General features: G+C 54.5%; 1 protein-coding gene across 1 annotated transcript; it reads right to left on the reverse strand.

The window, feature by feature from the left end:
* Window positions 1–621: 621 nt before the first annotated feature.
* On the reverse strand, window positions 622–3311 carry LIPT2 (lipoyl(octanoyl) transferase 2 (putative)). The gene is made up of 2 exons (XM_015281019.4): window positions 2844–3311; window positions 622–1205 (listed from the first exon to the last, which is right to left on the reverse strand). The coding sequence occupies exons 1-2, from the start codon at window positions 3301–3303 to the stop codon at window positions 973–975; spliced, it is 693 nt and encodes a 230-aa protein (XP_015136505.2). The 5' UTR covers window positions 3304–3311; the 3' UTR covers window positions 622–972.
* Window positions 3312–11916: the final 8605 nt, after the last annotated feature.

Below are 11916 nucleotides of genomic sequence, written 5' to 3' on the forward strand. Positions count from 1 at the left end.
CCCCAACAATATCACTGTGTCACAGACCATCGGGGCCCTGGGATAGATGCTGGGACCAGGGCTGCAGTCTTGGAAGAGGTAATGATGCCCGCAGCCTGCTGGCACCCCAGTCCCTTTCCTCACTCCTTCCCACCGTATCAGCATTATCTTGGTGGTTTTAACCCCTCTTTGGTAGCTTTTAGTCTCTTGTTGGTGGCCTTCAGTCCCCCTCTGGTGGCCTTTTGTCCCTTTGGTGGTCTTTAGTTCCCCTTTGGTGGCATTGAGCCTCTCTCTGGTGACTTTAGTCCTCTTTTGGTGGCCTTTAGATCTCCTCTGGTGGCTTTTAATCCCCCCTTCTGGTAGCCTTTAGCCTCTCTCTGGTGGCCCTCAGTCCCCTTTTGGTGGCCTTCTGTCCCACTCTGGTGGCTTCTGGTCCCTCTTTGGTGATCTTTAGTCCCCCCTTTTTAGCCCTTATTTCCCCTTTGGTGGCCTTTAGCCTCTCTCTGATGACCTTCAGCCTCTCCTTGGTGGCCTTCAGTCCCCCTTTGGTGGCCTTTAGTCCCTCTTAGCCCACTCACAGTTCCAGAGGAACCCAGGGGACAGTGACAGCGTTCACAAAGCACACAGCAAAGCACCAGCAACCAACGTTCCAACCAACTGTCTTTATATAAAACCAACACTGACTTTTGCATAGCAGCAAGGAGATAAGAACACTTCACCAAGCAACACCTCTCCCTTTTTGCTCAAAGCATTCACTCCAACGTCAGACTTTTTGAGGAGAGGAGTTCAAAGCACAAAAATGCTCACTGAGGACACGACCTGAGCTCTGCAGGTCCACCCCTGCTCCTAACAAGGGCTTTGTCTTCACAGTATCTCAGCAGCGAGACGTGGCATGGTGAGGACATGGCATTGAGGACAGCCCCCAACCATCCCACACCATCTGTGTGCTCCAGCACCAGCGGGATGTGACTTTTTCCATCACCCTGCACCTTCTCAGTCCCTGGGCTCCTCGGAAAACACCACAGTGCAGTCAAAGACCTCCTGGAAGGACTCAAGGAAGGGCTCGAGGATGTCCTCGACGGTGACGTGGCGACCCAATTCACGGCTCAGTGAAGTGGCCGTCGTCCCCTCCAGCCCACAGGGCACGATGTGCTCGAACCAGGAGAGGTCAGTGCAGCAGTTCAGTGCCAGCCCGTGGGAGGTGATGTGGTTCCCACAGTGTACCCCTAAAGGATGAGGCACCCATCAGCATGGCCCTCCCCAGGGCAGCACCCACCTGCGTGTGTCAACCACCCCCCAAACGCCGCACCCCTCATGCACACCCCCCTGCACACACTGCACCCGTTGTGCATGGCCTCCTCTGCATGCCCCATCTTGCTGCATTCCCCATTCCATGCACACTGCAGCCCTGGGGGCATATCCCCTTTGTGCATGTCTTTCTGGTGCACACACCCCTGTGAACCCTCCCCATGGTGTTCCCCCTCCCTTGCACCATCCCTCACTGCATGACCCCTCCCATCCCCCACCCCTGCACATACATCCCAATGCACGCAGCCCCGTGCAAAGTCCCCACTGCACGCAGTCCTGTGCATCCCCACTGCCATGCACATCCCCTGGTGTATGCACCCCCAATGCATACCTCCCCCATGCACCCATCCCTGTGTATGCCCCCCCCCCCCCACACACACATGCATCCCCTGGTGCACACCCCCTCACTCAACTCATCCTCCAATGCAAACTTCTCCCATTGCATCCCACCTTGTGCACACCTCCCAGCACACACACCCCTGTGCGTGCCCCTCCCCACCATGCATGCACCCTCAGTGCACCCCAACATTGCACACACACCCTTTACAAGCCCCCCACCCCCAAAACCCCATGCACGTACCCCGCCATACAAAACCCCAGGTGCACTCACCCCTATGCATCCCCCCACTATGTGCACACCTCCCAGTGCACACACCCCTGTGCATCCCCCCCCCACCATGCATGCACCCTCAGTGCACCCCCACCTTTCACACACACTCTTTGCAATTCCCTGCCCCCAAAACCCCATACTATGCATCCCCCCCCACCATACATGCACCCTCAGTGCACCCCCACACTGCACACACATCCTTTGCAATCCCCTCACCTTCCCAAATCTCATGCATGCCCATCCCCTGGTGCACACAACTCTATGCATCCCCCCCTCACCATGCATGCACCCTCAGTGCACCCCCACATTGCACACACACCCTTTGCAACATCTTCACCCCCCCAAACCCAATATATGCCCATCCCCCGATGCATCCCCCATGCAAAACCCCTGATGCACACACCCCTATGCATCCCCACCTCACCATGCATGCACCCTCAGTACACCCCCACGTTGCACACACACCCTCTGCAACCCTCCACCCCCCAAAACCCTATGCACGTGCACCCCCGTGCAAAACCCCTGATGCACACACCCTTATGCATCTCCCCCCCTCACCATGCATGCACCCTCAGTGCACCCCCACGTTGCACACACACCATTTGCAACCCTCCACCTCCCAAAACCCCATGCACGTGCACCCCCGTGCAAAACCCGATGCACACACCCTTATGCATCTCCCCCCCTCACCATGCATGCACCCTCAGTGCACCCCCACGTTGCACACACACCATTTGCAACCCCCCACCTCCCCAAAACCCCGTGCACGTTCCCCCCCCGTGCAAACCCCCTGATTTGCACACACTGCTACGCATCCCCCCCACCCATGCACACCTCCCAATGCATCCCCCCCCCCCACCGTGCACGCACCCTCAGTGCACCCCCACATTGCACCCCCACCCTCTGCAACCCCCCAAAGCCCCGTGCACCGCCCCCAGTCGCTCACCGACGGCGCACACTTTGCCGTCCCCCACCCACACTCCGGTGTACGGCGGTGGTCGCCCGGCTGCACTCATCGCCCCGACCCTCCGGCACAGCCGCACCGCCACGTCCTGCAACCGCTCCACGAAGCCCCGCAGCGGCATCCCCCGCGCCTTCAGGTCCAACACGGGGAAGGCCAACAGCTGCCCGGGCCCGTGGAACGTCACGCTGCCGCCCCTCCGCACCGCCGCCAACCCCGCGCCCGCCGCCCGCAGCCGCTCCGCCTCCTGCTCGGCCGGGGCTCCCCGCAGCCCCCACGCGTATACGGGCCGTGCGGGTTCGCTCAGCACCACGCACTCGGATGGCGGACGCGGAGGAGGGCCCCGAGCCGCCCGCGCAGCCGCCACGCAGCGCTGCTGAACCCGCAGCGCTTCCTCGTAAGGCCGCAACCCCAACGATACCGCCCGCACGGCCGGAGCCGGCATGGCGGGGGAGGGGGCGGGGCCTGGGGTGTGGGCGGGGCCTAGCGGCGTGGGCGTGGTCTGTGTGATTCGTTGGACTGGGCGTGGCCTCGGGTGGGGGCGTGGCCTGAGGTGGGCGTGGCCTGATGTGGGGGCGGTGCCTGGGGAATGGGAAATGAGGGCTGGGAGTGGGATATAGGGGGTGGGGGGTGTGGGGATAGGGAATAGGGCCTGGGAATGTGATATAGGGGATTAGTGTACGTGGGTTGGAAGTAGGTGTGGGGACAAGGGCCTGGGATTAGGATATAGGGCCCAGGTGGGTGTGGGAAAGGGGCAGGACCCGAGAATGGGGAATAGGGGGAGGGTGTATGAGGGTAGGGGGCAGGCTTGGGGACTGGGAACTGGGAATAGGGCCTGAGATTAGGATACAGGGCCCAGGTATATGTGGGCTGGGAGTAGGATATAGGGGGTGTGGGGATAGGGAATAGGGCCTGGGAATGGGATATAGGGGATAAGTGTATGTGGGTTGGGAGTAGGTGTGGGGACAAGGGACTAGGAATAGGGCCTGGGATTAGGATATAGGGCCCACATGGGTGTAGGAAGTGGACAGGGCCTGAGAATGGGAAATAGGGGGCAAGGGATGGGTATATGAGGGTAGGGGGACAGGGGACTAGGAATAGAGCCTGAGATTATGATATAGGGCCCAGGTATATGCAGGAAGGGGGTAGGAAAGAAGGCCTGGGATTGGGATATAGGGGGCAGGGGCAGGTGTGAGTGTGTATGGTTAAGGAGCAGGCATGGAGACAGGTAGAATGGTCTGGGATTAGGATCTAGAGCCCAGATATGTGTGGGGAGGGGTCAGGAAACAAGGCCTGGCAATAGGGCAGGGGACAAGTGTATGTGGTTAGGGAAGAGGCATGGGGACAGTTTATAGGGCCTGGGATTAGGATTTAGAACTCAGCTGTGAGACCAGGGGACGAGGGATGGGAAGCAAGGCCTAGGAAAGGGTTATTGGGGTCAGGGGACAAGTGTACATGGGGAGGGGGCAGGAATGGGGAGGGGGAAATGGAGGCAAGGAATAGGATCTCGGGGGAAGGATCCAGGTGTGTGCGGGCAGAGGGAAGTCACGGTGTTAGGAGAGCAGGAATAAGGGACGGGGCAGACATGGGGACAGGAATCAGCCTAGGAATGGGGTATAGGGTGCAAGGGACAGGTATGTGTGGGTATGGGGTGGGCACAGGGACAGGGGATAAGAGGTCAGGAATAGGAGACAGGCATGAGAATAGAGGACTGGGGACAGGATGTAGGACCTGAGGTTAGGATATAGGGGCCAGGGCACAAATATCTGTGGAAAGAGGACAGACACAAGGAAAGGAGACCAGAAATAGTAGACGAGGACAGGGGACAGGCATGGGATCGGGGGTTCAAGGACAGGGAACGGGGTCTGGGAATAGAATATAGGGGCAGAAATAAATCAGCGGAGAATAAGAGACCAGGAATAGGGGGCAGGAGAGGGCAGAGGCATGGGGGAAGGGTATGGAATTAGGATATTGAATTAGGAACTGAGATTAGAATACAGGGGATGTGGTTGATGGACCAGGAATGGAGGACAGGGGACTGAGGATAGGAAGCAGTGCTTGGGAACGGATATAGGGGACAGGGATAGGGGACAGAGAATTGAGGACAGGGTATGGGGCTAGGGCTTAGGATATCGGGACTGGGGCCCCCATATGTGTGGGTGGGAAACAGGGGTATGAGGTCATGGAACAGGGGACAGAATCCGGATATATGTGGGTAGGGGATGGGCACAGGGAGAGGGGATAGGGGACTGGGAGTGGGGGGCAGGAGCAGGACACAGACATGGGGACGGGGTCAAAAACAGGGAGCAGCGTGTGGGAATAGAATGTAGGGACAGGGCACAGTTATATGCAGATAAGGGGAAGGCACAGGGATAGGAGACCTGGAATAAGGGACAGTAACGGGGCAGATATGGGGACAGGAGATGAAAGACAGAGGATAAAGCTCAGGAATAGAATGTAGGGGATGGGACCCAGGTGTATGTCAACAATGGGCTGGCACTGGTACGGGGAGCAGGGGCCCAGGAACAGGGGACAGGATGGGGTTGAGGGCCTGGGAGCAGGATATAGGGAACAGATGTTTGTGGGTAGGAGATAGGTACAGGGCTTAGGGGACATGAACAAGGGCCATGAGACAGGAAGGAGGTCAGGAACAGGGGATAGGAGTCAAGGCTTAGGTGTGTGGATAGGAGATGAGCCTGGGGACAGGGGAAATGGGACCAGGGTTAAGGGAGGGGGCCTACGTGGATGGGGGACCAGGGGCAGAGCACACAGACAGGGATAGGGGACAGAGGTGGTGGATGGTGATGGATATGCTGGGGACGTGGGACATGGGACATGGCCTGATACTAGATAGGGAATGGAGGCTGCAGTGGGGAATAGGGATGAGGGACAGGAGCCAGGGATGGGGAGGTACAAGGGATGGGGCAGGCAGAAGGGACAGGATTGGGATGAAGATGAGGTCTTGGGATAAGGAGCAGAGGGTTGTAGTCTGGTTCTGGAGCCCACAGACAGACAGGGACAGGGGCTGAGAATGAGGATGACTGAGAGAGTCCAAAGACAGGGGACAGCAGTTAGGAGATAGGGGCAGGACCTGGGGATGGGGGTTAAGTCATGGGCACGAGAGATGGGGTCATGGGGGTGGCTCATAGGGCCCGGGGCTCCAGGCTGGCGTCCCAAGGTCACAGATCATACATGAGGTTATTGTACAAAAGCTCTCATACATAAAGCTTGCTGAATTGCTCTGTGTTGATGTGCACTGCAATTAATCACGCTGTGACTTCAGGAGTGATAAAATGTTCCTGGTATAACTTTTTATTGCAGGGGGAGAAAATAGGTTGGTCTGGTCGGGATGCAATGAGTCAACCATTAAAGGCAGAGCTGTTCCCAGCTCAGTGTTATCGGCGAGATTAAGGTATGAAAGTCATGAGACATGCGTTTGATTTTATAGCACAATCAAATCTTAATAAATGTGTTTTTATCAGAAATAGGCTGTGCTGGCCAGCTACCCTTTGTAGTGCCCGGTAATTTGGCTGTCACCGGAGTGCCATGTGGGCTGCAGCTCTTCCCTGTGGGTGTCTGCAGGGAAGGAAAGGCGCTTTCCTTGTTTGCTTGCATTCCTGATGAAAAGGGAATGGGTGTTGCAATGGGTTATAAAACTGATACAGCCTGGGAAACAACACTGTGAATGTCACCGTATCACTGCACCAGCTCACCACAGAGCATGTTTGCTCCACCAGCCCCAGTTGTAGAGCTTTTGAGGTTGGAAAGACCTCTGAAGTCATCAAGGCCAACCCCAACCCACTCCCACTGTAAGGACTCATAGAATCATAGGATGGTTGAGGTTGGAAAGACCTCTAAGGTCACCAAGTGCAACTTGTCTCCACCATGTCCCCAAGGGCCACATCTACCCTGTTCTTGAACACCTCCAGGGACGATGACTCCCCCACCTCCCTCTGCAGCCCATTCCAATGCATTACCACTCTTTCAAAGAATCATTTTTTTCCTAATATCCAACCTGACCCCCCCCTCGTGCAACTTGAAGCCGTTACCTCTCGTCCTATCAATGGAGGCTCACAGCCACCAACCCCTACCTGAATCTGGGGTCTCTGCTGGTGCAGCGGGGCCAAGGCCAGCTGGCAGCACCCGCCCTTGGCAGGAGACACTTGTACTTTTTGCACCCACATTGTGTGTGTATCTAGTTATTTCCTTCTTTATGATTAAGCTTCGAGTTCTTGCTGGACATCAAAGCCAAGTGCTCTTCCTTTTTGGCTTGCAGCAGTGCTGCATGCGTAAGATGGGGGGAACTGTGTGCAGTAGGTCTGGGATCCTTGTAAATAAGACAGCAGAAATGAACATGGATGAGTAACCAGGGTATTTACTGTCAGTATCCTGCTTTTGAGGCAGGGAGGATATAGAGAAATTTGCATGGAAGGGAGCCACGGATGGTTCACATTCTGTCCTTATACCAGGGTTTGAGCATTGTTAAGGGTTTTTCCTTTGTGATGTGATAATTTACTGTTCTGCATTACCTTTTCCTTTGAGTACTAGCTGAGTTTCTTGAATCCTCACCAACTCCTCTGATTGTAGTAGCAGGCAGGGCCCATTCTTCCGGCAGGAGGCAGCAGGCAGAAGGACATTACCCCCTCGGGGAGCTTTAGGGCTGAGGCAAGCCAGGGCTTAATAGCAGGAAGGGGCTGGGAGGACAAAGGTGTGAGGCAGGTGCCTGCAGGAGGGGGGCTGCTGGGTCAGCATCTTGGCTCCGGTGCCATCCGTGACAGAATTCCTGTTGACTTTGGCAGGACCAGGATGTCAGAGAGGTGACAGAGCTGTCCTGGTGTCGTGGGCAGAGCTGGGAGTGGGGTGCTCAGTCTGAGTGCCCCTCACAGCACCAGGTATGGGGACATCCCCTCCCTGAGACTTTGAGCAAAATCCCATCTTTCTTCAAGCAAAATGTAATTGGCAAACCATTTCCTTTTACTGAGGGCCACGCCAGCACCAGCACTGACTGCTCTCTGTGTTTAGAAAATAGAGGAAGGATTTGAAGTGTGCAAGAGTTTGGCATATGGAATAGAGCCCAACTCTGCTATGGGCTATGCAATCTCAGAAGAAAAATCCTGCCCTGAGGAAACTGGAACACTCTTGATCATGTTTCTGGGACCTTCACCAAGTGTCTCTTCTCGCCCATTGTGCTGGATGAAGCCCAGAGGTCATCTCCTCCATCTCTCTCATCATGGGGGATCGATCACTGCCATCCCGTTGGGTCCCTGGGACCTCAGTGATGGAGAGGTCTTTTGGGTTGGTGTGTAATAGAAGTACTTCCTTAGTCAAGCAGAATGACATCTCTATGATGATCTGATGTTGTCTTTTCACGTCAGATCAAGTTGTGATTTCTACTCTCTTGCATTTTGTAGCATTGTTTCCTCACATCAAGCATTGGCACAGGGAGGTGGTAGATTCCCCCTCCTTGGAGATGTTCAAGAGCCATGGGGATGTGGCACTGAGGGACAAGGTCAGTGGGCATGATGGGAGTGGGTTGGGGTTGGAACTCATGATCTTAGAGGTCTTCTCCAACCTCAGTGATTCTATGATTGTGTGATAAGGAGGTGGCTGTGAGAAGCTTTAAGCTATGAGCTCATTTTTCCTGTATGCCCATTACAGGTTCCCGTATGGTAGCTCGGAAGGGTCAGCCAACTCCCCGCACCACACACCAGTATCAGACTAAGTGCTGCAAGCCCTGCCTGACAGTCCTGCAATTCTCTTTGAAGGATGAGCATTGCCACCATGGCTTATTCCACAACAAACCTTCCACCAAGTTTGCTGGGAGGGAATCGCTTGGGCAGAGCTCTTCAGTTCATTCAGACACGATCTCGGTGGATGTGGCCCGTAGCCAGAGCCGCTCTGACCCCCATTATATATTCAGTGACTCAAAGAAACGTTCCCAAGGCTGTGACAAAAGGGAAGAAAAACAAGGAAATGTACGTGTGAGGCTGTGCTGCAGGCTGCACGCACCGGGGGTGCATTTAGGAAGTAGTTAAGGAAGCTCCTCGCTGCGCCTGGGGAGCTGCGTCAGAGCTGGGGCGAGTTTCTGTGTCACTTTGGCTTCTCTCCATTGTCCTTAGAGCCATCTCAGGTCAGCGTGGCTTCTCCAAGCTCCCCGTACTGCCAGGAGGTGGGGATTCTGCTCACGAAGCAAAGGTCCATGCACACACTGCTCTTCTCTCATTGACGTTGGTGAGGTAAATCCTGTCTCTGCTTTGTCCCCAGGAGCTGGAGGTCAGCATCCTCTCGGGGCAGCCAGTCCTGCTGGAACCATCCCAGCTGGGTTAAGCACTCGCCAGAACATCTCTGATGAGAAGGATCCTCTGAAAGAGCTGGATTAGGGAACGGACTGGCATGCAGTTATATTGGCAGGTCGTTGGAGACCCAGAAAGGACACCAAGGACTGGGAGAACTCCTTGATGGTAGCCCTGTAGTGAAGAACTTGGGGCTCCTGGTGGATGAAAAGCTGGACACGAGCCTGCAGTGTGCTCTTGCAGCCTGGAAGGCCAATGGTATCCTGGGCTGCATCAATGGTGGCAGCAGGCAGGGTGGGTTGTTACACACCTCAGGACCCAGGAGTCAGACCGGCTCCTCATCCGGTGTCCCTCAGAAGCTTGGCTCCTTTGTTGCTTTGTTGACTTTAGTTTTCATACCTGCAGGAAGCTGACACTTAACCGTTGGATTTAGCACAACAGAAAAAGGTGGGGCGAGTACGTGGCACTGCTTATTGATTGATCTTGAACTGTTTTACTGAGACGTTATACCAGTAGGGAAGCAGAGAAATCATGCTGCTGTCATGCAATAAGCCAGGGCCAGGAAGAATCATAGATTCACAGAATCACTGAGATTGGAAAAGACCCTTAAGATCATCCAGTCCAACCGTCAAACCATCCCCACTGTGCCCACTCATAGAATCGCTGAGGTTGGAAAAGACCTCCTGGATCATCAAGTCCAATCATATCACAGAATAACAGAACAGGAGGTGAGGAAATGGAAACTTGGGAAGGAATTTAGCTTTGTGATGTGGGAATGATTGTGCTTGTCTTTGTTTATCAAAAGCTTTGAGATTCTGAATGTGAAAAGCTTTACTGTTTTGAAAATGCAGTTTAGCAATGCTCAGTGTCTTTTTAACCTCAACAGCGTCAGTCTTCAGGTATTAATGAAGTTCCCACCCTTTATTCTCTGTTCTCCTGTATTAGAGACCTGCTGCTTCTCTCCTATACGTGGGACAAAGAAGTACCACAGAGGTTTGTAGGATCAAGACTCAGGTTGGAAGGGATTTGGAAAACTCTGCTCCAACCTGCTGCTCTCAGGTTGGGTCAGATTATGGAGGGCTTTATCCAGTTATAGAATCATAGGATCATAGAATTGTTAAGGTTGGAGAAGACCTCCAAGATCCCCAAGCTCAACCCCAACCCACCCCACCATGCCCACTGCCTATGTCCCTCAGTGCCACATCCAGGAATGGTGACCCCACCACTCCCTGGGCAGCTGTGCCACTACCTGACTGCTCTTTGGAGAAGAGATTTTCCCTAACATCCAGCCTGAACCTTCCCTGGTGCAACATGAGCCCACTTAAACGTAAGTGAGATCAGAACCAGACTTTGTTCCAGAAAAGAAATCCTCTGGTGGATGAGCTTCAGTAAACTCACTGTAACCCTAAGGGCATCTGCAATACCCAAACATACACTGTGCTCCGAAGGTGAAAAGTTTAACACTACAGTTACCAGGTCAGGAAACCATCCCGAGTGTAGAAGGCAGGAAACTTAAAGGAGGAAAAAACAAAAGATGAGAAGAGGCTTTAAAAAAAAATAAATGATGAGTAATGTCTTCAGAGCTGCGCTGAACAGTGTTAAGCCAGGAGCAACATGACACAGAACCAGAATAGCTGCAGTGACACGAAGGAACAGAGAGAAACAGAGAGAGAGAGAAAGTTCATAGGACCGTGGGAGGAAGAAGATGTCTGGATTTTATTACCAGCAAAGCAGACGTGATGCCAGCTGAGTAACGCGGTTGTTGTGAGCGCTGGAGAAGTGCTCTGCAGGGGCACATGCGTCACGTGAGCTGATTTTAAGACTAGTTGAATGTGTGATTTCCTTCCCTGCCCTTTGCCAGGTGAAAAATTGACGCATTCAAGTGAGGATCTGTATCCGCTCGGAGCTCCCGTGGAGCCAAGGGCTTCACCCCGCAGCAGGGGGCTCTTCTGCTCAGTGCACAGCAGCTTATATCTGAGGCTCTACAACTCAGAGCTGTGCAGGGCTCTGAGCAATGATGCCTGGGGATAATGAGCATCCCTGCCCTAAAGCCCATGGGGTAATGTGTTGGTCTTTTGAATCAAATAATGGTTTGAGTTGGAAGGGACCTTAAAGGCCGTCTGGTCCCACTCCCTGCAATGCACAGGGACACCCACAGCTCCATCAGTGTTCTGAGCCCATCCAACCTGACCTTGGGTGTCTGCAGGGATGGGGCACCCACTTCATTTGACTCGGTGGAGGTGGTGGAGTCACCGTCCCTGGCGGTGTTGCAGGGCCACAGACATGTGGCACTGAGGGACACGGTCAGTGGGCATGGTGCAGTGGATTGGGTTTGGGGATCTTGGAGGTCTTTACCACAAGAAGGACGTGGAGCTCTTGGAGCGGGTCCAGAGGAGAGCCACAAAGATGGTCAGAGGGCTGGAGAACCTCTCCTATGAGGAAAGGTTGAGGGAACTGGGCTTGTTTAGCTTGGAGAAGAGAAGGCTGCGGGGAGACCTCATTGTGGCCTTCCAGTACTTGAAGGGAGCGTATAAACAGGAGGGGGAATGGCTGTTTACGAGGGTGGACAGTGATAGGACAAGGGGGAATGGTTTTAAACTGAGATGGGGAGGTTTAGGTCGGATATGAGGAGGCAGCTTTTCCCCCAGAGGGTGGTGAGGCACTGGAACAGGTTGCCCAAGGAGGCTGTGGATGCCCCATCCCTGCAGGCATTCAAGGCCAGGCTGGATGTGGCTCTGGGCAGCCTGGTCTGCTGGTTGGCGACC

The sequence above is a fragment of the Gallus gallus genome, chromosome 1, assembly GCF_016699485.2.
Source record: "Gallus gallus isolate bGalGal1 chromosome 1, bGalGal1.mat.broiler.GRCg7b, whole genome shotgun sequence".
Classification (NCBI taxonomy): Eukaryota; Metazoa; Chordata; class Aves; order Galliformes; family Phasianidae; genus Gallus; species Gallus gallus.

What these genes read in the sequence shown, in the direction of transcription:
- LIPT2 (XM_015281019.4), bottom strand. Translation starts at nt 3,303, where the DNA reads ATGCCGGCTCCGGCCGTGCGGGCGGTATCGTTGGGGTTGCGGCCTTAC. An exon ending in CGGCAAAGTGTGCGCCGTCG is followed by an intron (nt 1,206 to 2,843) that starts GTGAGCGACTGG and finishes CTCATCCTTTAG; the next exon opens with GGGTACACTGTGGGAACCAC.